The 24,818-nt window shown below is 47.0% G+C and overlaps 1 protein-coding gene across 2 annotated transcripts in view; it reads left to right on the top strand.

Moving 5' to 3' along the window:
* The window catches only part of DOCK1 (dedicator of cytokinesis 1), a 528,830-nt gene that overhangs the window by 458,395 nt on the left and 45,617 nt on the right, over nt 1-24,818 (top strand). For both annotated transcript variants that reach the window (XM_082855005.1, XM_082855004.1), the window contains exons 37-40: nt 1,187-1,277; nt 4,773-4,892; nt 20,082-20,171; nt 21,042-21,146. In XM_082855005.1, the coding sequence (XP_082711131.1) occupies nt 1,187-1,277; nt 4,773-4,892; nt 20,082-20,171; nt 21,042-21,146 (406 nt within the window). The remainder of the gene's footprint in view (nt 1-1,186; nt 1,278-4,772; nt 4,893-20,081; nt 20,172-21,041; nt 21,147-24,818) is intronic.

Here is a 24,818-nt window from a genome sequence, read left to right as displayed (position 1 = left end):
TCAAAGGCGCTGCCACAAATTTTATTGTTTCGCCGTAAGCCATGTGATCAAATGAGAAGTCCAGTCTTAACTTTATCAGAAATAAGGCAATAGTATAAATTTTCAGTCTCTTCTTACCTGGGTACCAAATTCTCAAGTTTCATACTTTCTTCTGGATTTTTCTCCTTCACTTGCCTTTTTCTCTAGGGTGGTGGGCTATGATTGGTACCCTCTTCTTCTTGGTCACTCTTAGGGGCCAGTGTCAAATTTTAGCAAGATTACCACTTACGAGACCAGAATAATTATATAATCCACGTGGCATTATAGTTTAATGATGAATCTTAATTACATTAAGCATTATTTTCTTTCTTTTTTTGTTAAGTCTCTAGTGTATTTATTTGTATAAAGAGTAAACAAAAACATGATTTTCTAACTTTTGATTTCTAAGACTTTTTAACTTTGTCCTTTAAAAACAGTACCATGTGAATATGATAAACCTTGAGGAAAACAATCAGTTTCTTTTATCCAAAATGTAGGCTGTGGTGGGAGGGAGAGAGATGCAAGAGGGAAGAGATATGGGGATATATGTATATGTATAGCTGATTCACTTCGTCATAAAGCAGAAACTAACACACCATTGTAAAGCAATTATACTGCAATAAAGATGTTAAAAAAAAAGTGTATACAAAAAGAAATGTAGGTTGCTTTATATTAGAAAAGCAACTTTTATTTCTTTATGGCAGAGGAATTCTTTTGATCACGTTCGCTGTGATCATTGGAGCTCTTTATTCTTATGGATTTGTATTATTATGGATTTTGTGTGTGTGTATATTTGGACTCAATAGAAATGTAAGAAATCACAATCAAACATTGTGTACTCTCATTTCAATTGCAAGAAAGAAAACTCTGGAAAAGATGAGAAAGAATGAGAGACCTTGAAGTATAATTCCACCTCCTTGTGCCACCTTCAGTTTTGTCCTGAAAAGAGAGGACTTAAATTTAAAAACTATATCTACTGTGTATTACTCTGGTTGGTTTTTCTTAGTGCTTCGTGTACCAGAAGCTTCCAAGGCATTATTCATTGTGAAGATTGTAAAAAGAAAGTATAGAGATGATTTACTGCTGAAGGTAGAATTTAGCTCTTGCAATTCTCAACACAAATTATTTGGTGAGGCTTTAAGAAAGTACCTGTGTTTTATCGTCTCAGGTATTTGTACAAGCTCTGTGACCTGCACAAGGAATGTGATAACTACACTGAAGCAGCCTATACCTTGCTTCTCCACGCGAAGCTTCTGAAGGTAGAAAAACTTACCATATACTTTCATGATCCTGTCGTTATAAATTATAAGATCATTTAACATTTGATTTTTCCGTGACAAATTTCAGTAAACCTAGAACTTAAGATTTTATGGACGTTGACTCAATGCAGTGACATAAACAAAGATAGTTAGAAGTACTTTGAGTGTAGATTTGGCTCTCCTGAATGCAAATTGGACAAGATGTCAGAGCAAGTTATCACTGAGCATCTTAAACACCCATGATTGGTCTGTCAGCAGTGAGTTAGAGATTCTGTGATTCCTTATTCCTGCCAACAGGACCCAGTAATGCCGGAGGGCGACCTCAATAAGAAGGAACTTCTGTGGTACAATAGCTAAGAGAGAGGATGAGCCCGCCTCTCATTATTTTATCAAAGAGTGTAGGGACCAGATCATGACTTTTCTCTCCGTGCGCTCTAAGCGGTTGCATTGAGATCGCCTGTTGGTCCATCAGTTCATGTTGGACTTCCTGCCTGATTCTCCTGGGGGATGTTACCCCTCAGCATAGGTCTGGCATGACAGCTTTCAGCTCTCAGTGTCCTTTTGTTATTCAGATAGCTTTGGGCATTGGGGTGTGTGTGTGTGTGTGTGTGTGTGTGTGTGTGTGTTGCCATAATATATTCATGCTCTCCCCATGTCCATTTTCAGCCCAGTTAGTCATACAGAGTGGACCCACAGTAAATAACTGGGTGGTTGTTTGTATTGATGGATGGCAAGATGGATGTGTGGGTGGATGGATGGATGTGTGGATGGATGGATGGATGGATGTGTGGGTGGACGGATGGATGGATGTGTGGGTGGACGGATGGATGGATGTGTGGATGGATGGATGGATGGATGGATGTGTGGATGAATGTGTAGGTGGATGGATGTGTGGGTGGATAGATGGTTGTGTGGATGGATGGACGGATGTGTGGGTGGATGGATACATGGGTAGGTAGGTGGATAGAGGAGGGAATTTCCCGTGTTAGGCAGTGAATCCCCAGCAAGAATCTTCTAGCCCTTGGCCCAGTCCTGAACTCTCCAGTAGCTTGTGTGATATGCATACTCATAAGCTGCTTTAGGGACACTGGAGTGTGGAGATTGACCTTTGCCTGAAAACAAGAGTCCTTTATAAAGAAAACACAGTGAGACTCGTTTCAATCTGAATGCCTCATCCGTAGTCATCCATGGTACCCTTTTGGCTTTGCACCATATAAAGCTCTCCTAAGGACTGTCATTTATGAAGATAGAGTTATCAGTTGGGGCATCTCACACCAGCCCTCCCACTTTGAATTCTAATGGCTTTCATTTGTTAGAAACCCAAATTTTAGTAACAAGGTGATTTTGAAACTGCGAAGATACATCTTTTACACCAGGGAAATTAAAATGGGCTTGACAAGCTGCTTGGTCACCCTTACTCTCTCTCACAGTACGTAAACTTTTCTACGGGCGTGTGAATGTAAAATAGATATATGGGTATGAAGCATCATTTGTTTAATCATTGCACTTACTGAGCACAGACGGGGTTATCACAAATGGTGCAAGGATGTTTCACAACCCAAATCAGTCGGCCCAATTGCATTATCATTTCCACTGGGGTTTTGAATTTTCCAGTTAGATGCCAAATAATTGCTCTCCATATCTTTTACATCATTACATTTTGCAGTTAGTCCTAAATATGTTTTGATATTGCAGAAAATGTGAATTCATGCTGGTTAATCAGCATACTAAAGAACGTTACTTGTATCTTTATGAAAATTCTTCACCATGATTGATATATTCTTGTTCATTGAGTAAAAATCCTCAAATAGGGTCTTCTTTTTTTGGTTAAGGCTATTTTGTCAAAAAAAAACAAGGGCAATAAAAACATCAGCCTTTCGCCTAGCAACCAAGTCATCTCATCTCATTGTTTAGGTGGAAGGTGTAAAGGAGTTTTGCTTCTCCATTCAGTATTTTTTTAGGTGATTTTAAACTCCAAGGAAGTTATTTGGCATCCAAACTTTCTTATTCTTATTTATCTTATTGTAGTTACGTTTCAGAATCATGTAAAATTTTACTTTTACCCTTCGTAAAAGTAGAAATCTGGCCATGTGGTGAAAATGCCACAATTAATTGAGTTTGTAACTCCCAGTTATGGTTGGGCTACGCACTTCTCCTTTGAAGGTGAAAGAATTTGCAGCAGCGTAAAGGTTTCTCACTCTTACTTGACACTCCAGGTGCCGGAGAGCCCATCTGGCCCCATAGCCCTTTCACCCTGTTCTTTGGAGCCCTGCGGTCCAGCACGGAGTGCTCCAAACCCCTCTGGCTTCGGGAAGGTGGGAGGGGGTGTGTGCTGTGAGAGCCCGCCTCTTAGGGAGCCTTGCACTTTTGCAGGCCTGTCCCTCGGGGCCTTTGCCCTCTGCCCCAGTGGTTCCTGTCCATTTGTCTTGCCCCCTAAAATGTGGCACCACAGCTGGTCCCATTGCTCCAGATGTGGCCTGGCCAGCCCTGAGTCCAGTGGGGGACCCCCCCACCCCACCCCGCTGTGGTCCAGGCAGCCTGCAAGTCCGCTGCTTTCTTGGTAGCATCCTCACTGTCCTGTCTTAAAACAGGGTCAAGACCCACCTCCTGAGTCCAACTGACGAGTGAGCCCATCCTGATTCTTTCCTCCGAGGAGCCTCTGCAGAACCCTTGTCCTGCCTCCCGCCCTTAAATTGCCCATGAAATCTTTTCTGCAGAGTTATTATATACCACTGTGCTCTAATTTGTAATAGCACTCTCTCTGGGGCAGGCATCTTCTGACTCATCTTTGACCTGGTGCCTTGCACATAGTAGGTCCCCACCAAATATTGAAGTTTGTTAAACCCTATATTTAGTGCCGTTGATTTCTTGAGCATAAGTTTAGGAGTTTAGGTGTCAAATGAGCTTGCCTTCACTTCGATGCATCCTTCCTTCATCCCGTAAGTCCACTGTCACGTCCACAAACGCTGGCCGAGCCCTGCCTTTGCGACAGGCAACGTGCCTAGAGCTGAAGATCCCAAGACGCCTCCCTGTCTGTAAGCAGCTTTCTTTACGACCTGTAAGTGGAATCCATGTGCCTTCTGCTGTTGATTAAAATGTTGAGCAGCACAGGACTGAGGCCGCCGCCCAGGGATGCCCCACTTGAGGCAGCCACAGATCACCCGGTTCCTCATTCTTCTGGAAGGTTCCGAGGCATCATGGGCAAGCTGACAGTTCTGTGCTGTCCAGAACCTGCCGGGTTTCTCTTCTGTGTGAATGTAGACCGAGCTTTGCCGCCTTCTTTCTTTCACTCGTCCTGAGGCCTCTGCACAGAGGTTCTGCCCTCAATTCCAGACCCGGCAGCCTGCGGGCAGCAGCTCCAGCGAGCCCCGGAATCATGGCCCGAGCGCCCTCACTGAATTCAGGGCTTACTGTGTGCATTCTGACCTGACGGTGGGGACGGCAGCCCTGGCCGTGCCCTCACCTGGCACCGCTTACGCTTTGCTCTTGCCTCAGTGGTCGGAGGACGCGTGCGCGGCCCACCTCACCCAGCGGGACGGGTACCAGGCGACAACACAGGGACAGCTGAAAGAGCGGCTCTACCAGGAAATCATCCACTACTTCGACAAAGGCAAGGTAAAAAAAAAAAAATGCAAATTTTCTGGTGTTTTCCTTTTTGTGTGCACCTTCTTGCAGCGTTGTAAACACATTTTTTAACACATGATGTTTGTGGTACCAGAAATTTGTTACAGATTGCGTATCTGAAGGTTTTATGCAGGGCCCTCCCGCTGGCGCTTCTAAGTAGAAATCCTACCAAGAATAAAAATCAATCGCCCTTTTGTAGATGCTCTGCTGAAAGTTAGGACTGAAAAGCACAAGTATTTTCACAGTCCTTGCCAGAGAGAACCCAGGCTGGGACGCTGATTTGGGGGAATTTCTGGCTATGTTAGAGCTAATGCTTTCCTTTGACAGTTTGCGTTTTTCTGTTGTCACCAAAATATTAATCCCATGGCAAGACCAATATCACTCATTTTGGTGGCATCTCCATTAACTGGCTCAAACAAAATTATTTAATCTGTTGACTTCTACTAAAAGGAAACCTGCCATCATTTTAATCAGCCAGTAATAGGTCTCATCACTGTAGTTCATGTGATTCAGATAAATAGTAACTATTAATAAAAAAGGGGGGGCTTCCCTGGTGGCGCAGTGGTTGAGAGTCCGCCTGCCGATGCAGGGGACGCGGGTTCGTGCCCCGGTCTTGGAAGATCCCACATGCCACAGAGTGGCTGGGCCCGTGAGCCATGGCCGCTGAGCCTGCGCGTCCGGAGCCTGTGCTCTGCAACGGGAGAGGCGACAACAGTGACAGGCCTGCATACCGCAAAAAAAAAAAAGCGGGGGGGGGCTTCTTCAGTTAAGAAGTTTTTAAAATCTGCCACTAAAGTGGCTTCTAAGCTCATTCTGTGCCTTCCTCGGGATTCTTAACTCATCCCAGTTACCAGCCATTTTTTTTTTTTTTTTTTTTTTTTTACTTTTTTACCTTGAGAAAAGTTACCAGAGAATTCCACGACGGTACCTGTATTCGTTTCTTAGGGCTACGGTAACGTAGGCCTACCCACTGGGCAGGAATCTGTTCTCTCACAGTTCTGGAGGCTATAAAACCAAAGTCAGCGTGTCGGCAGGGCCGTGCTCTCTGAGAGAGAATGATTTAAGGGGAGAATCTGCTTCCTGCCTCTCAGTGTCTGGTGATGCCGGCAGTCCTTGGCTTGTAGATACATCACTCCAGTTTCTGCCTCCGTATTCGTGTGGCTTTTTCCCTGTGTGTCACTGTGTCCAAATCTTCCTCTTCTAAGAGCACCGGTTATTGGATTTAGGGCCCACGCCATCTAGTGTGACCTCATCTTAACTTGATTACGCCCAAAGACCCTGTTTCTAAATAAGGTCACATTCACAGATACCAAGGGTTAGGACTTCAACATATCTTTGGTGGGGGGACCCAGTTCTACTCCCAGCAGCACCCACATCGGGAAAGGATGGTGGCTGACCCTTTTTGTGGTTGTCGACATAAATCAGACCCTTTTGAAGAGATCATGTGTGTTTTATTTATTCCCTGGGGTCCTTGACATGGGACAAAAATCAAAATGTTCAGAATAGCATGAGGATTGGCCAGAGGCCACTTGGAAATGGTCTGTGAATTATACCTGGTCCTATAGCAAAGCAGAATATATTTCTTCATAGAAATGAGATGGTTTCACAATTAAGGCCAACTGCTAAAATGTTATTAGCTTAGCCAGGGGAATTCTGTTTCTCGACAGACTGCTAGAAAAGTGGAGCCGTTCCTTCCCCCAGTGGCTTTCTGGCTTATCATGTTTTTGAGAAGGGTAATCAGGTGTTACGGAAGGGACAGAACAGGAGGTGGGACCCCAGAGCGGCCCAGGAAGCCTGAGGGCCAGAGGTCCTTGGGGCTGAAAGAGTGTGTGCCTTCGCTGATAGTCATTGTGGGTTCTCACGTCCTCTGACAGCGCTGGCCCCGAGATCTCTCCCACCACATCTCAGCTCTCCTCCCTCCCTCGCTCCTTAAATTCTGGCCACACCACCCCTTCTGGGTCCTCATGCCCCCCAGCCCTTCCTGCCTCTTCCTGGCAGGCCTCTGCTGCTCCTGACCTTGGCTCATTTGTCCTCATCCGGCTTAATGTCACCTCTGCTCCGATGCCCACAGTGGCCTCTTCTTTTCCCGTATAGCACTTAACCACAATTTGCAGCAGTAGATTTGCACGTGTATTTCTTTAGCGAGTCTCCCATAGGCCATGAGCTCTGTGAAGATAGAGGCCACACACGTGCAATCCCTCACAAGACATGTAACTCTCAGAGCCGGGCACGTAAACAGGGGCGTTTGTTAGATGAACAAAGAAATCAGTGAAAGAATGCAGGAACAAAGGAGTGAATACTCAGCGTTTAAGGGTGATTTCGGACAGATGAGAGGTGCTCATGGACAGCAGGGCAGCTGGCCTTCAATAAATAATCAATTGAGGAACCAAGTGGGTTTGTTTTTAGCCAGAGTAGCCTCATACGGAGGGAAAACAATGAACGTGTTCAGTTTAGCACAGTGGTTCTCAACCAGGACCCTTTCAGGTCATCATGCCTGGGGGTGTGGATGTGACTGGCGTCAAGTGGGTCAAGGTCAGGGATGCCACTCAACATCCTACACGGCGGACAGCCCTCACCACACAGAACTATCCAGCCCAGAATGTCAGTAGTGGCCAGGCTGAGAAATCCTGGTTTCGAAAAAAAGCGAATTCAAGTGATAAAGCACTACAGGCAGAAAGAGAAAGGGGCTGAAGGAATGTTCTCACGTGTTTCTGTGTTTTGGAGGAGACAGAAGGATGGCTCTAGTAAAGTGGGCACTTAGCTCACCTGGAGTCAGGAATGTTCACCTTGATTGAACTTGTTAACCAAAACTGAGGAGAATCGTCTCCACAGCAGCCGTTAGAGGCGTACTGGCAAAAGAGACTGAAAAGCCGTTTTTGAAGGCCCGTAACTTCTCCACGAGGACGTTAAAGAGAAACGGAAGCTCGCGCATCTTTCTGACGCTAACATGAGGGTGAGGGAGAAAATTTCATCAAACAAAATTGCAAGTACCTGGATGATGAGCCGCGAAGCACAAAAAAAAAAAAAGAATCGTTTTAACATCAACAAGCATTAAATTTCCTGGGGAAAAATTAACAGAAGGAAGTAAGTATCCATCTTCTGTATTAGCTGGGACGGGCTGGAATCTGCTGGGGTTCCCACCTCTCACCGTCTCAGTGGTGCTACACAACCCAGGTTGATTTCTCACTCCTGCTGCCGGTCCATCCTCACTGCTGGGGACCCAGGTGAGCGCAGGTCCCAGCACAAAGGAATGCAGCCTCAGAGGGACAGCGAGTCACTGCCCGGCCCCTACACACTCGGCCCAGAAATGACACATGCGTTTGGGCTCGTGTCATTGACTAAAGCAGATCACGCGGCCACAACGAGCTTCAGTGGATGGGGAAGTGCCCGGAAGGGAAGGCAAGGTACGTAGTGCCTACATCTACCAGGTAAACCAGGTAAACTACCAGGACGTTGAATCGGACAAGCGAGGCGGGGTTCTAACCTAGGGCTCTCAAGGCACGTGGAAATTGCCTAAGTATATGTGTGTCCTAAAAAGGTAATATTCCCTCTAACCCCCCAATTACACAGCTTCCCACAGCTGGACATGTGAGAATAGCGCTATCTCCAGAACCTGGTGCCGGGCCAGCTCCTCCGTAGTTGAATTTCTTCCTCGGGTTAGGGAGGGGTTGGGAACGATGTGACCGGGCTGGGCAGTGCAGGGGCAGCTGCACCTGAGAACTGGTTCCAGCTCCCTGTGGCCAGGACGCCCGAAGTCTCAGCAGGTGGGGAGTCGGGGCGGCAGGAGGTCACAGCAGAAGGAAAGTTTGCTTCTTCATGCCACATTTAGAATCACATTCATTTAGGAAACAAGACCGAGACCTGGTCTTATTATACCTGCCAGGTGTTGGGTATATGCGGTGATTTGGGAAAGAGCATCCTTCGTGCCTTCTCTGGAATAAGACAATGGCTGAGGTCGTTGCTGCAGATTCAGAACTTGACCTTGGGAAGGACTAGATGCACACATTTCTGTGCTCTGTGCCCAGACTGAAGTTTTGTCTTTTGGGTTTTTTTAATTGAAATATAGTTGATTTACAGTGTTGTATTAGTTACAGGTGTACAGCAAAGTGATTCAGTTTTATATATGTGTGTGTGTGTGTGTGTGTGTGTGTGTGTGTGTGTGTATATGTATATTCTTTTTCAGATTCTCTTCCATTACAGGTTATTATAAGATACTGAGTAGAGTTCCCTGTACTATACAGTGGGTCCTTGTTGGTTATCTATTTTATATATAGTAGTGTGTACACGTTAATCCCAAACTCCTAATTTATTCCCCCCCCTTCCCCTTTGGTAACCATAAATTTGTTTTCTACGTCTGTGAGTCTACTTCTGTTTTGTAAATAAGTTTATTTGTATCATTTTCATAGATTCCACATACAAGTGATATCATATGATATCTGTCTTTCCCTGTCTGGCTGACTTTACTTAGTATGATCATCTCTAGGTCCATCCATGTTGCTGCAAATGGCATTATTTCATTCTTTTTTTTGGCTGCGTGCTATTGCATTGTGCTTATATACCACATCTCCTTTATCCATACTCATCTGTCGATTCTTGGGGGAAAAAATATCTTGAAATGGGTGATAGTTGGCAAGTGATTCAGCCCATGGGAATTTGAAGGAAGGCTGCTCACTGTGGGGTCCTCTGGGTAGAGGTGCCCAGGGAGCCAGCCCTCCTATGATGGGCGGCTCCGACCTGAGCTGTCTGCTACAAGAGTCACAGGACCCATGCAGCCGTGAGCACCTGAAACATGGCCAGTCCAGACTGAGACGCACCATCAGGGCACAACAGCACTGGATTTCTAAGGCTCAGCCTGAACAAGAGACTTGTTATGAGCTGAACTGTGTCCGCCAGAAATTCATGTGTTGATGCCCTAATCCGAGTACCTCGGAAGGTGACTATTTGGAGGTAGGGCCTGATCCAATATGACTGAACTCCATATAAGAAGAGGAGATTAGGACAAAGACACACACTGAGCAAGGACTAGGTGAGGACACAGGGTGGGGATTTGTCTCACAAGCCAAGGAGAGAGGCCTCAGAGGAAAGCATCCTTCTGACAACTCGGCCTTGGCTTCTCGCCTCCAGAACTGTAAGGAAATAAATTTGTTTAAGACGTCCAATCTTTGGAACTTTGTTATGGCAGCCTGTCAGACATCTCATTAATTTTGTGTTATTGATTCCATTTGAAAGAATACTTCAGGTATAGTAAATATTACTAAAATTAATTCCATTTTTTTAAGAGTTTGCTCATTTTTAAAGCTTTTTCCTTTTTTTTTAATAAATTTATTTATTTTTGGCTGCGTTGGGTCTTCGTTGCTGCGCGCGGGCTTTCTCTAGTTGCTGCGAGCGGGGGCTACTCTTCATTGCAGTGCGCGGGCTTCTCATTGCGGTGGCTTCTCTTGTTGCAGAGCACGGGCTCTAGGTGTGTGGGCTTCAGTAGTTGTGGCACGCGGGCTTATTAGTTGCTCCGCGGTATGTGGGATCCTCCCAGACCAGGGATCGAACCCGAGTCCCCTGCATTGGCAGGTGGATTCTTAACCACCGTGCCACCAGGTCCCTAATTCCACTTTTTAAAATGTGGCTACTAGAAAAATTGTACATGTATCTTGGCTGATGGTTCCATTGGACACTGCTGCTCTGAGCCAAAGACTTTGCTTTTGTTGAGAACGGTGTCTGCTAGCACATCCATCCACAGGCTGCTGGTAGATCGAGGCTTTACTACATGTCCTTTGGAGTCATCACAGGCAGCGGCATTGCTTACGTGCTTGTTGGGATATATTCCTTACACTAAATGAATATTTTGAAAAACTGAAATAAATCGAAGAGAATTAGGAAATGGGAACCAAAGCCAGGAGATAATAGAATGTATGTCAGAATGACAAGGGGAAGCATGATCACAAGCACCAAAATTGGTTTTTTTTTCTTGTGACCCAGCGTCATTTCTGTAATTTGAAATAAGTGTCCAGCGTATGGTTGTTCTTAGCGTTAGGGGATTTGGAGGGATGGGCATGTGAGGGGCTCTTTTATGAACAGAAGGTCCTCTGAATGAAATACAGACAAGGCATGGTAGGCAGGGAAGGAAGAGTAGAAACAGAGGCAGTTATGAAGATAAACCATAAGAAATCAGGAAGAAGCAACATAGCTTTGTTGGAGCAAGAAGGAGTTCTCTGGTGCTTACGTATTTTATTTTCAAAATTTAGAATTATGCCTCTCAGTTGTTTTCTTCTGTGCTTTGACCAAAGTCTATTATAATCTTATTATTAGTTTCCCAAACTCTTAAGGATGAGTCACGTTTTCTCACTGTGATTTGTGTGTCCAAGTGCCTTCAGGGATGAGTGTCACCGACCCACTAGCTCTAAGGTCTGCACCTTCTTGGCCAGGTTCTACCTGGGACACTGCTGAACAATGTGGGTCTCTGAGCAGAAGTCAGCTCATCCGGCGTGTTTTCCTCCTGAGCTCTCAGCCTCCCTGGACTCCCAGTCCAAGATGCATCGCCCACATCCACCCCTGCCATTCTGCTCCCCGGGCCGCCATTCTGGGCTTTAACAAAGTGGCCATGGCATCATAGCTTGAATCGCTCCAAGGATGCCCAAACCTCAAGGTCCCCCAACCTCCTCTACAGGTAGATCCAGGCTTCTACCTGGCAGGTGAGGCCCCTTACAGCAGGGCTCTGCCCATGTATCTACCCTCTCGTCACCCACAGCATCTTGCCTCTTTCTGAACATGCTTTTGATTCCCAGCCCCGGGACCTTCTGTGGTCTCCCCCGGAGGGAACGGCCCCTTCTCACCTGCCGTCTCTTGTGGTGACTCCTTCCCACCTCCTACGCATGTTTTCTTGCTGTCTCCACCTTAGAGCCTTTCCTGCCCCCCATGCAGAGAGAGTCCTGTCTCTGGGCTCTCCCTTCCCTGGCCAGGAGCTATTTCTATGTATCCTGTATCCCCTCCTTTGAGTATCTCACACTTTAATGGTCCCCTGAGTCCTCTGGGGATCTTGTTCAAATGCAGATTCTGGGAACTTCCTTGGCGGTCCAGTGGTTAAGACTCTGCGCTTCCACTACAGGGGCGCAGGTTTGATCCCTGGTCGGGGAGCTAAGATCCCACACGCTGCATGGTTCGTCCAAAGAAAAAAAAATGCAGATTCTGATTCACTAGGTCTTGGGAGGGGCCTGAGGCTCTGCATTTCTAAGCAGCTCCCAGTAATGGCAGTGCAACTGGGCCAGGGTCCACCCCTGGGTCACCAGGTCCTGCTGTGACTGGAGCTCCTTGGGGACAGGGCAGGCTGTGTCTGACACTTCTGTTTGTCCCTCTTCAGGAGCCCTGTGGTGCACCCAGCCTGGGTATTCAGTCACTTTTTTTAAGTAGACTGTTTTTTAATGGCGGTTTTTAGGTTCACAGCAAAATTGAACAGCAGATATGGAGAGTTCCCATGTACCCCTGCCCCCTCCCCGACATGTGCAGCCTCCCCCACTGTTAACAGTGTCATTTTTATTGAATTAAGCACATTCTGGCCAATGCTTGAGCAAACACTGGAAAAGGCCACCATCACTCAGACATTCCACAGAGTTCCTAACATGGGGCTCTTTTTTTTTTTTTTTTTTTTTTGCAGTACGCGGACCTCTCACTGTTGTGGCCTCTCCCGTTGCGGAGCACAGGCTCCGGACACGCAGGCTCAGCGGCCGTGGCTCTGCGGCATGTGGGATCTTCCCGGACCGGGGCACGAACCCATATCCCCTGCATCGGCAGGCGGACTCTCAGCCACTGCACCACCAGGGAAGCCCACATGGGGCTTATTTGTCTCACGTGTGTGGTCTGGCCTCCTGACCCAGACTCTGAGCCCCGGAAACGTCTGAAGGGCATCCCCCTGCCCCCCACTCCTGCCCGGCAGCCCCAGGGGCAGACCCCTGTCCTCATTCCAGAGGTGCCGCTCTTGGGTGCCTTTTCCGCAGGCTTGTTTCCCAAGCCTTTTCCGCAGGCTTGACTTGGCTTACGTGCTGCCTGCATTACAGAAGTTGTGGATGGAACAAAGACAGATTCTCCCAAGACCCGGGCCGGCTTTTCCTGCCTGGACTCCCAACAGAACCCAAGGCAGATTTGTGTCCTGGAAACCGTGAGCGCAGGCCCTTAAAGGAGCGGGTTCCCACCCCATCCCTTGGACGCCAGCACCTGCGGGGACACCCCAGGGCGCCCGCCAGAAACTGGGGTCAAACTGTATTAAAAGTCTGTCTCCCTTTGTACTCTGAAAGCAGCAACGCTGAATGGATTTTCTTCTCCTTCATATTGGACACTCCGGTTTTTGACTTATGTTCTGTTATCTTTCTGTATTGCTTCTTCACAAAAATCATTCTTTTACTTTTGCTTTTCCACCGTTTAAAAGGGTTCTGAATGTCTTTCAGCCCAGCTTTTGGTCTTTTCATCTGTTTCTTTCTCTCCAAAAAACATCATTTCCATCTGTTTCCCTTTTCATTCTTCTGCACTTCTTCCTTCCTGGGCTAATAATTACTCCTTGCTCCTTTTCCTTTCTCTTTTTACCACCTGTTTTTGCATCTCCGGAAAGCCCACTGTCGGGTTTTATCGTGGCAGCCGAGCGTTCTGTCCTGAAGATGCTCTGAGTTGTCTTATTGTGTTTGGTTGAGGCCTAGTAATTTTCAGTAAAGCCCTTAGTTCAAGCACTGCGCTGAAAATTACCAGGCTTCCCTATGGAGGGTGTGTCTAAAGTAGAAGCCCTGCTCTCAGGAAAATGCAGTCAGAGGGAGGGAGCCAGTATTAACGAGCATTAACCTCCTCGAAAGCCAGGAAGCAGCCTGGTAGCGTCAGCAAAGGGGGCACATAGCCGACAGCCCATGTGATGTATGAAGCTCTGGGATTCTTTTCAGCTGGAGCTCTGTCTTCTTTTCCCTTAAAATAACCTCGCCTTGACGAAGATTGCACTTTGCCTTGTGCCCAAGTCAAAAGAGGAGGCATCTTGCATCATCTCACGAACTAAAAATAGGGGTTTGGAAGCAGGTTTCCACTTCTGATGAAATGGTTGGATTTCTTTTCTAAGTATTGGGGGTGACATTTTCTCATCCTCTGAGTTTCCTTTTAAAAACACAGCTGTCATTGAGAGGAATTACAGGTGCGAGCATCGTATCACCCTCTTCTTGGTCTGTTCTCAGCATTTCCAGAATTTTCAAAAATCCTGACATTTGCCAGAATCTGTTCAATTAGCAAGAATTTGGCTGCAGTGCTCAGAGATCATGTGTTAATTACGATTCGCCCCCAAAAAAGAGCGATTTATGATCAGAGCATGAGAAAATCAAGGTTTAGAGTCGGTAACAGCCCTGCTGCCCCACGCCCCGCCCTGCAGGACCCCTCACACGTGTTTCCACCACCCAGCCTCCTGGGTGCCAGGTGCCACCCGCACCCATGAATTACGGGGTGCAGGGTGGCGGGAGGGCAAAGGCCCACCTCGAGGCGTGAGCAGGTAAATACCAAAACCCTCCTCTGGTCTGTTGCACTGGTAGGCGCTGAGTCAACCTACCTAACAGGTATGGGAATGATTCCCTCTTCTGAGGAGAAAGGGGAGACTTCCTTGTCCCTGAGAAGGTGACATATAAACTGGGTCTTGAAGAATGAGACAAAGCTTGCCAGATGATGGCTGGGAGGGCAGGGATTCCAAAGACTGGGAATCACGCTGGTCAAGACCAGGGCTCCCGAAGACATCTTGCTTTTCTGGAGAAGCCGAGAAGCCTGTCTCTTGGGGGGGGGGGGGGGCGGTGAGGAAGGGGTCCTGGGAGACACAGATGCAGAGAACTTGGGAGCCAGCCTGTCCATGGCCTTGTGTGTCTCCTGAAGATTTGACTTACCCCATGAGGCACAAGAGCCAGTGAGATTCTATGAACATAGGCAAGGATGCCTTTATGTTCCTCTTTTCAGGGACTGATTTTGGCTCCAAGGTGACAGAAGCCCTGGGGGTGGAGGGGGCTGGAGCAGTGGTCCAGGCCTGACCTGTGGTGGCCCAGGGAAAGGTGGTGGCAGCGGGGATGAGGAGAGGCGGGTGACAGCTCCAGAGACTTGAAGTCAGCTGATCACACAGTGTCTCTCAAATGGGGTCAGTGTCAGATGTGTGAACACCCAGAGGGGCCGGGTACCAGGCTGGCTCAGACACCGGGAGCAGAACAAGCCTCACGGGGCTGCAAAGCTGGCAGGGAAGTGACTTCTGATCGGTCCAGGGAGGTGTTACTTCCTTCCAGGCAGTTCGAGCAGCTCCGAGTGATTAGGCTCCATTCCCTCACGTGTGAATTCTTTTTCAAAGTAATTGATTTTCCAGCTAGTGATAGCCAGGCTGTGTGGTGCAGCTTTGACCCTGTCACACCCTCCTGCCCCGGGGACAGCCCTCATGATCATGTCCAAGGTCTCTCCTCCCCCACTCAGCCCGGGATCCCCCACCCCATCCAGGACATCACTCTGGCCCGTCCGCCCTCTCCCTGACAAGCAGCACTGTTTTCCTCTCCACTGGCTAATACACACTCGCCTACAACCATGCCATGATGTCTCCCATCTTTAAAAAAATTCTCTCTCGTTCTGACTCCCCTCGCCAGCTACTGCCTGTTTCTCTTCTTTCTCCAGTCCTCCTTCAAGAGCTGTGTGGACGCTTCCTGTTCCTTCTCTGTTCTCCCTGAACCCACCCCCATCACAGGTGCCCAGTAATTATCTACAGAATGAGGGGATGAGTGACAGGATGTGTCCCTTCTCCTTCCAATCAAACCACCAAGGAAAAGGCAACGGTATCTTTTGCTGTCTGGTTTAGGCTTTCTAAGGGCTTGCAGAACTACAGATGTCCTGGCTTAAAGAAAAAGGAAAACATCCTTTTTTTTTAGGGGGGGAAAAAAAAAAGTTAGGCCTTCTCCATTTTTCCCCCGGGGCATTAAAACTGAGCAAACCATTTTCCATTTGGACTAATAAAGAATTGCTGTGGGGGAAAAAGGAACATGATTTCAATGGTCAGTAATTCTTGAGTACCTGACTGCACCACAAGGCAGGATTTGTCTTCGAGTCGGTGTAAGAACCTTTCCAGCAAGGCTTCGTAAGTCCAGCCCAAGTCCCAGATCCCACTGGGTTTCCTGCCCTACCAGAGGGCAGCCAGCCCCTCTGACCCCCTTTCTCAGGCTCTGGCTCTGTCACGTGTGCGCTCAGAGAGAGGGTGGCGTCGTTACTGCACGGTTGGGCAGCTTTGATGCAGAGCACAGAGCGAATGCTCCATTGCAGGGGCTGGAAGAGTGGGGCCTGACTCACTCTCAGAAATGGCTTCAGAAAGTGTCCAGCCTTTGCTCAGATTAGTGGAGATCAGCTGAGAACTGCAGGAGGACCCAGGATGCAGCTTGGCTCAGGGAGAGATGGGGAGGCCTGGAGAGAGTGGAGGTGCCCATAAGGAGTCTCCACTCTGTAAGAAGAGGTTGCAGCAGCGCCGGGACTGGCCGGGTCTCCTCTCGGCTGGACCACACCCCTTGGAGTCGCCATCCAGACTTATGACACACATCTTTCCTGGGGAATCCAGCCCATCATCATCAAGGGACTGGAAAGAGATTCTCACTCACGTCATTCCTGCAGTGAAGCACTCACTGGCCAGGGCATAAGGCTAGTTCTGGGCCACATGGGTCCCCTCCAGTGCTGAGGGCCCTGAAACAGTGCTCTGGAATCTTCCACAGCATTGGCTCTTCATCCATTTCCTGTGCAGGGCACTGGAAATTTAGAGGGTGATTGAATATGACTCTTTTCCCAACAGCTGCCTGGAAAGCCAGATGAATTTTAGAATGACTGCAGTAAGAGCATCCCATAAAACATCTTCACTGGTGAGGGACTTAGCTAGTTAGCAGGTTAAACCACGGTTGCACACCAACATCCCGGTGAGTCATCACTGGCCTGAATTATTTGTAAAGGGTGTTTGTCCAGGCTGCCATCTTGGTTTTCATCCGCTGCCTCCCTAATCCTGTTAGATCAGCGTTGTCATTCTACCCAACTGGTCACTCGTCAACCTCACAGTTCTCCGTAGGAAAGCAGTCGCTGATACGTGCTCTGCAGCCACTTCAGTCTTGGAACTAACGAAGGAATTTCATCAGAAAAAAAAAGTTTTCTGTTCATGACACTTGCAGAAATGGGACTTCCTGGAAGCGAAAGGTTCAGAAAGAAAAGGTGATCATCTCAAGAGAATGTAGCTGAGATCATCTGATAAAAAGAGGAGGTGGGAAGAGTGTGCTCTGTGTTGGAAGTAAACGAACAAGGCCAAGGATGCTGTAAGATGGACTAAGGATTTCAAATCAGAAAGTAAAGCGGAGCGTTGCTAGGGTGCTTTTTCATTTGGGGCTGCCTACTGCATGTCTAAGAATGGAGCCAGGGTAGGGCATTCCATCACACAGGCTAAAGCGATTCTTCCACCGAGATAATCTCAGTCTCGATCATATTGAATCTGTTTTCTCTCTGGCACGGAAATATTTTCCAAGGTATTCACACGGGAAATATGAGCAACCCACACTCTGTAGAGCCCTAGCCAATTAAAAGTAGATGAAAATCTCCTTAATGCAGAATCCTTTAAAACATTCCGGGGTGAGGGGGGTGGAGAGAGGAATGTATGTTTATAGAAAATCTGATAAAGAACACAACTGTGTAACCTCTGGGTGAGTTGGATAAAATACTTATTCAAGACATATTTCTTTTAAAAACAATTACTTTTGATAGTTTAAAGCATCTCCTCTGTCATTTAGGATAAAAATAGATTAAGCAGTGAATTAGAAGCCCTAAGATTCTAGGCAGCGAAGAGAGTGGTGTATTAGCTTGCAGAAAACTAAAGAAAAATCAATCGAGTGAATGAGAACTACAACTAAAGGTAATGATTTCTTTGAAATGGAAATGTACTAAGGGAGGAATTGGTCACTGGAGCTTAAAAGAAACATTCCAAGTGGAGAAGCTCCCTCTTCCTAGAAATATGAGCTTCGGCTCTGGCAAAGGGCATGCGCTAGCTGGAGCAACAGATGAAGACATTCAAAGGATGCAAAGCTTCAGCAGGATGAAGGAGACAGGTAGGGTTTCTTGGGAAGAGAAGTGTGTGGTTCTAGGAAGAGCATCTCAGCCACTTTCTCTCTTCCCTGGCTGCTGGTCCTAACTCTGAAATCTTTTTCTACTCTGGGCTTATTTTTAATACTTTCAAAGTATTAAAATGCAATTTCAGAATAGCTTTTTCTCATCAAAAATAGCAGATGGTTTATTTAAGTAGCAGCTGTGTAAAGAGCATTTTAAGTCTATTGGATGATTCAGTAATAAGTAAGGTCCTTGATAGTGTGGTTCTACTAAGAAAAGGCAAAGACTGGTAGGCAGGTGAGGGTTCAGTGCCAAGGGTATGCCAGGTATGGGACCCGGCTCCCTGTGTTCTCAGTGAGAGCCTGGAGTTAGGGACTAGCTTATCATCCTTTAAAACCCATTCCAGGAGGAGGGGGTGCGGGGCAGCTGGAAGTGCTGGCACATGGTCATTGTTATGGGCTCAATGTTTGCATCCCTCCAAAATTCATATGTTAAAACCCTAACCACCATGTGATGATATTTGGAAGTGAGGTTTTGGGAAGGTAATTATGTTTATATTGGGTCATGATTAGGGTGGGGGCCCCCCATGATGGGATTAGTGCCCTTATAAGAAGAGGAAGAGAAAGATCTCTCCTAAGGCCATGTGAGCACACAGTAAGAAGGTGCCTGTCTATGAGTCAGGAGGCGAACGCTTACTAAGAGCTGAATCTGCCTACACCTTGATCTTGGACTTCCCAGCCTCCAGAACTGTGAGAAGGAAATACCTGTTGTATGGGATTTTGTTATAGCACCTCCAGCTAAGTCATCGAGAGCAAGAACTCCAGAAAAAGACCAAGCTGGGGCGAGTACACTGCACTGTGTGCCCTTGGGCAGGTAACTTACCTGTCTGATCCCCAACTTCCTTATCTGCCAACCAGGTGTAATAAAGATACCCACCTGACAAGGCGAAGGACTTTAACAAGACAATGCAGGTGGCATCTCGCTGGAGGTAGAATAAGCTTGCAGTCACTGCCCTAACAGTGCTACCACTTTGTGGGGATGGTTCCAGTGGAGAAGTGAGCGATTCGTGTCTGGGGACCCAGTATGTGGGGTGGTGTGACACTTTCCTGATTCTAAGTGAATAACCTTCATTTCTGTTTGAGAAACATTGTTGAGCAGGTCCTGGGCTCCATACGGTCCAGAGGTTTTGATAATGCTCAGGGCCTGCCCTCAAGGGGCTTACAGTCCCTGAGGAGGAATGACAAAGGAGCATTCCACTTTCAGTACATTACCCAAAGTTTTTTTAGTAGGGGAATCCTGGGTCTTGTAGGAGCACAGAGGAGGAGGGTGGGTGGCACCCAGGAAAGCTTTCTGGAGGAGATAGTTCCTCCATATTTTCCATGTTCTCTTCAAGTAAACCACTGTATTTTATTTTTCCCAAGGAAAACAAGGGAAATTCAGGCCTACCACATGTATCAGTAAATTAATCCACATGTGTCAAAAGTTTATCAGCATTTTAATAAATGTTACCTGATTGGGAAACCCACTTTTAAACCATTACCGTAAAAAATTCTCCCTTTCGAAACGATGGCAGATTTTACATCCTGACGGTATCTGCAAACATAACACGAACTCCTTGCAAGCCTTAATTTAGATTTGGAATAGATCCTTGTCTTTCTGACCACTGACACATAGAGCTTATTAAATGGGATGATTTGGGAAAGTAGTGAAATCAGGCCCGTGGTTTCTACGCAAAAGCTCCTCTCAACCTCGCCCTGTGGTTTCCTTTCTGAGCTCCACGGCCGCTCCGACAGATGGATGTCAGCGGCCAGCAGCAGGCGAGGCAGGACTGGCCGGCCGACTGCTCCGACCAGGGGCAGTGGCCAGCATGATTGATGAGCCAGTAGCTGACCAGCTCGGTCAACTGATGCCCGAGCCAAAGGCCATGAGCCTCTAGAAAATATCTGTATTTTTCCAGTGCTTTCAGATTAAGCGAGTGTATTTCCAGCTCGTTTCATCATGAACGGTCGTGTTGCGGCATATTACTCTTTGACCACAGGATTCAGGTTTGAGTTTCTCTTTCCCTTGTTGCTTTCTTTTCCCTCACAGATGTGGGAAGAGGCCATCGCCCTGGGCAAGGAACTGGCTGAACAGTATGAAAACGAGATATTCGATTATGAACAACTTAGCGAATTGCTGGTAGGTCTTTCTTTCTCTTTAAATGAACAGGCAATCTCAGCTTGTTCTTCTGGAATTTTTCTTTTCCTTTGAACGTTGGGATTCTCCTTCATTTTGTCCAGGAGGACACTTGATTTATTTGCTGGTTGATTCTGGCCCACGAGTATTCACTTTTTATTCCCCAGTGAGCTTTTTCTGGCCCACGAGTATTCACTTTTTATTCCCCAGTGAGCTTTTGTAACCAAACTCTAAGACGCCTCTGAACGATTGATATGTGAACAACTGCTGAGTCTAGGTGTACGTTGGTCTTGATGGCCCAAAGGTCTCCAGGAGTCTCCACTCGTTTAAAACTGTGAGCCTGTCCACAAGAGGGGGACGGATGGAGGCTAGCCCAGACCTTTCTCCTGCCACAGAAGCTATCGGTTTCTAACTACTGCTTTCTCTGCTGTATCATTTTTGTATTCTGCAGATCGACTTATGATGTTGTGATGTGTATCATGAATGTGGAACAGAATTCTGCCCTTTTAAATTCTCTTGAAATGTATCCCATTATCTGACTGATAACTTTTTAAAAAAAATCCTAAAGATCAGACATTTAATCAGAAGAAAAACCATCTCTCTGGCGCCTCTTTGGTTATGAAAACACCTATAAATCACAACTGGTTGCTGAATTTGGCTTTTTGGTCAAATTCCCCTGCTGAATGTTGAAGGATGAGTGAGGAGTACTGTCAAAGCTTCGTGGTGAGATTAAATTCAGTGCCTGCGTCAGCACCGCTCCCCCACCTTCTCCCCCTCTCACCCACTAGAACTGCCAAAGCTGGAAGCATCCAGATGCATGGATGTTCAACTACTCCATTCAAACCTGAAATGCATTTCCTCTCTTCCTTTCAGAAAAAACAGGCTCAATTTTATGAAAACATCGTCAAGGTGATAAGACCCAAGCCTGACTATTTTGCTGTCGGTTACTACGGACAAGGACTCCCCACGTTCCTTCGGGTAACTTTGGATCCTCTTTTGATTGGGTCAGGATTGCCCCCTGGGCAGCGAGCCTCTTCCCTTTCCGAGGAAGAATTTGGGCTTCGCATCTGAAGTCCGACTCTTTGTATTATTTTAACGGCTCTGTGCTTGACTTAGGGTGCCAGAGAGGGGCTGATCGTATTTTTTGATTGCATATAAACTTTCCATCTCATTTTTCCCAAATAGAACTCCTGTTCAGAGATTTATCTGTATTTTTAAAATTATGGTTGGAGACTTCCCTGGTGGTCCAGTGGTGAGGACTCCGCACTTTCACTGCCAGGGGCCCAGGTTCAATCCCTAGTCAGGGAACTAGGATCCCACAAGCCGCGTGGCACGGCCAAAAAAAAAAAAAAATTCTGTAAGGTATATATGCATAACATAAAAGGTACCCTCTTTCGGTGTATCGTTCAATGGCATTAAGTTTATTTAGTTCGTTGTGCAACTATTCCCACCATCCATCTCCTGATCTTTTTCATCTTCCCGAACTAGAACTTCTATCTCATTAAACAATAATTCCCCCTTCTCCCCTCCCCCCAGACCCTGGCAACCAGGCTTTTACTTTCTGTCTCAGAAGTTGCCTGTTCCAGGACCTCATCTGAGTGGAATAACATAAAACTTGGCCTTTCGTGTCTGGCTCACTTCCCTGAGCATCATGTCTGCAAGGCTTATCCACGTGGTAGCGTGTATCAGAACTCCATTCCTTTTTATGGAAGAGTCATATTCCATCGTACTGATGTACCACATTTTGTTTATCCATCCGTCCTTTGATAGACTTTGGGCTCTTTTGCCTATTATGAATAACACTGCGATGAACATGAGTATTTTTAATTACATGAGAAACTGGAAATGGATTCCCAGAGCTGGAAACTCAGAATCATACTCCATTTCTGAGACAGGCGTGTGCTCTTTGACACATGATGGGAGAAATACTGTGATCGCCAGTCACGTCACCCAGTAATCATGAGGCCAGAAACTGTGTAAATAAATGCTGCCCAGCCTGCTAGTAGGATTGTTAAAGTTCCTCAAAAACGCATTCTTGGATGCCATTGACCATGATTTCCTGTCATTTCTTATGACCTTTTTTCTTCAATGTCACCTGGTTTTCTCTTATCCTGGGAGACCATGCGTGATCCTTCTGGTTTTAGAGAAGCAGGAGCTCTCTGCCTAGGGTGCACCTGTCTGGGGCAGTTAGATGCAGTTGGGAGATTTCTGTAGCCCCAGAGGTGTGTTCCTTTGGCCCTGGTGTTTCTGATCCCACAGGAGGCCCTGATAGTATAAGACGTCCCTTCCCTCTGGCACCAGCAGGGAGGACTTACTTGGTGAGGACCTGTCATTCTGTATAGGAACTTCAGCAAGTGGCCCTCGCAGGGCTGACCAGCTCCAGAAGGTGTGACCTGTTAGTTGATACGCTCACGCAAGGTCCTGGCTGGGTGCCTGGAGCATCTGGCCTGTCCCTGTCACTGCTGGTCAGTCTCTCCTTAACACCGACACCTTCATCGTGCAGCTGTGGCATCTAAGATAGTGGTTAGGGAGGATTTTGAAATTAACTTTAAGTAAAAAACCAATCCAAAGGGGATAATGAGCCTGGAGTTGAAGTCACCTACTGTTGCTCAAGGCTTTAATTAATGTATGTGAATCTGTACATATGCCTCCGTGTGTGTGTGTCTCTAAGAAAGACTGAGAGGGAGGGACAGGCCCTAAATCACAGCTGACCTGTGCTGTGCTGGGCGTAGAGTGTGTGTGGCCCTCCTTGGACGGTGCCGTAATTTAAGGCCTCTACGGCTCTGTCCTGGTGTCCTGAGCTGGCAGCAGGGCGGGGTGAGCATTTTGCAGCCCCCAAGCCAACTGATGCCAGGGTTGTCCTGGGAGGTCACATGAGATCCATGCTCCAGGGACCGTGCTGGGTCACCTGCCCGTCACAAGGACAAAATGCAGAGTACGAATAACGAGTTTAACGGGCTTGATTAATATGGAACTGACTTGACCCCCACCCCCGAATAATTCTGTGGGCCTATAGCAATACATTCATTACGCTTCACAGATTACCTGTCGGGGCTCCATCTGACAGTGACATTAGCAGTTACAAAAAAGTGGGTGGGATGTTTGTGTACTTCATTCAGTGCCGGGAGCACAGCCTCTGAGAACTGACTCGCTGCCCCCCCTGCTTTGTTTTGCTTTAAGCATTGATCGCATTGGGCTTTTTTGCATTTGTATGAATATTTATGATTCTTACAAGGAATAAATATCTTTGACTATTTGTACGTTTCCCTCCTGTTTTCAGGCTTGAAAGGACCACTTCAAAATGCAAAGTAATTGACATTTCTAGAAAATGTGATTAGTGTGTTCATCTATAACTCGCTAGTGTTTTTCTGTTAAAGCCTTTATATACATTTTTAGTATTATGTCTTCCTTCTAGGGTAAAGCGTAATAAATGCATGCTGGTTTCGCAGTAGCCTGTTATACATTAAATCACCCTGAATTTCTGAAATGTTTGGCTTTTTATAGCCCTGCAGGTGCCGTACTGTGTATTTATATTTATATTTCTAATTAAGACTACATAGTATTTTGGTTTCTGCTTCAGATTATTTTTTTAAAGAAAGAGTACATTTTTCTCCTGTAATGGGTACTTTAAGACATACCTAAGCACAAAGTGAAAAAACATTTTAAATTCTTCCTTCTTTAGTGATTTACAAGGACTCAGAATAACTTTGGACTAGGGAAGGGGATAAATGGAATGCCACAGGGGCTCTGTTTTTGTGAAAATTCATTAATTAGACAGATTTTAATTTGGCTTTGAGCTGAGGCTCTAGGATGCATCTGTTTGTGTATCTTCTCTTCCCCTTTCTCCCCCCCCCACACCCTTGCACTCTGGCAACCGTCCAGGGTCAGGGAAGATAACAGGGCTGCCCCTAACTCATGACCAGCTGGCCTGGACCCTCTTGCCCAGGGTCCCTGATGAAACAGCAACCAAGTCCAAGGAGGAGAAGCACGAGCCCCCAGCCTTCTGTTTCTCGGGTTCCGTGGGTTCTGCTCCTCGCAACAAGGAAAACCTTGTGGCAGTTTTCATTGATGTTGAGACAGCCCTAAGATGGGGCAAGAAGATGGGTGGGGGGAGGTGGAGGGCTTCAAGAACCAGCTGCAGCATCACACTACCCACTGACACCTTTCTGTGATTCAGTTGCCACTCAGAACACACTTGTTGAATCTCTGAAGGTATGGAGACCAGTGCCGTCTTGGAATCAGAACGTTCCTGACACACATATTTACAGAGTCACGAGACAGGTCTCAGTGAGACAGCCTGAGTAGAGAGGAATGCTTACCTACGTATCATCCTCCCTCAAGGCCACCCAGCCCAGCCACCCAAAACAACCCCCAGGTGCACTCTCCAGACTTCGTGGAGGTGACAGAAGTGGCATTTGAGAGGGACAGACTCCAGCCTTTAGGAGGAGCACTCTGCATGCTCTGCCCTGTCATCCGTTGACGGCTCGTTGTGCACACGACAACTGCAGACGTTCCAGGAGGGGATCCAGCCACCACCTCCACCCTCTCAGCACCAGGGGAGGCCCAGAGCCCTGGGTGCCTCTGCTTTGGTCTGGACCCTCTTCCCTCTGGTTCTGCTCATCTCTTGGCTGTGACCCATGGGAGCCAGCT

Source organism: Leucopleurus acutus (genome assembly GCF_964270905.1).
Source record: "Leucopleurus acutus genome assembly, chromosome: 14".
In the NCBI taxonomy this organism is placed as follows: Eukaryota; Metazoa; Chordata; class Mammalia; order Artiodactyla; family Delphinidae; genus Leucopleurus; species Leucopleurus acutus.
This window is presented reverse-complemented; position numbering and strand designations above follow the sequence as displayed.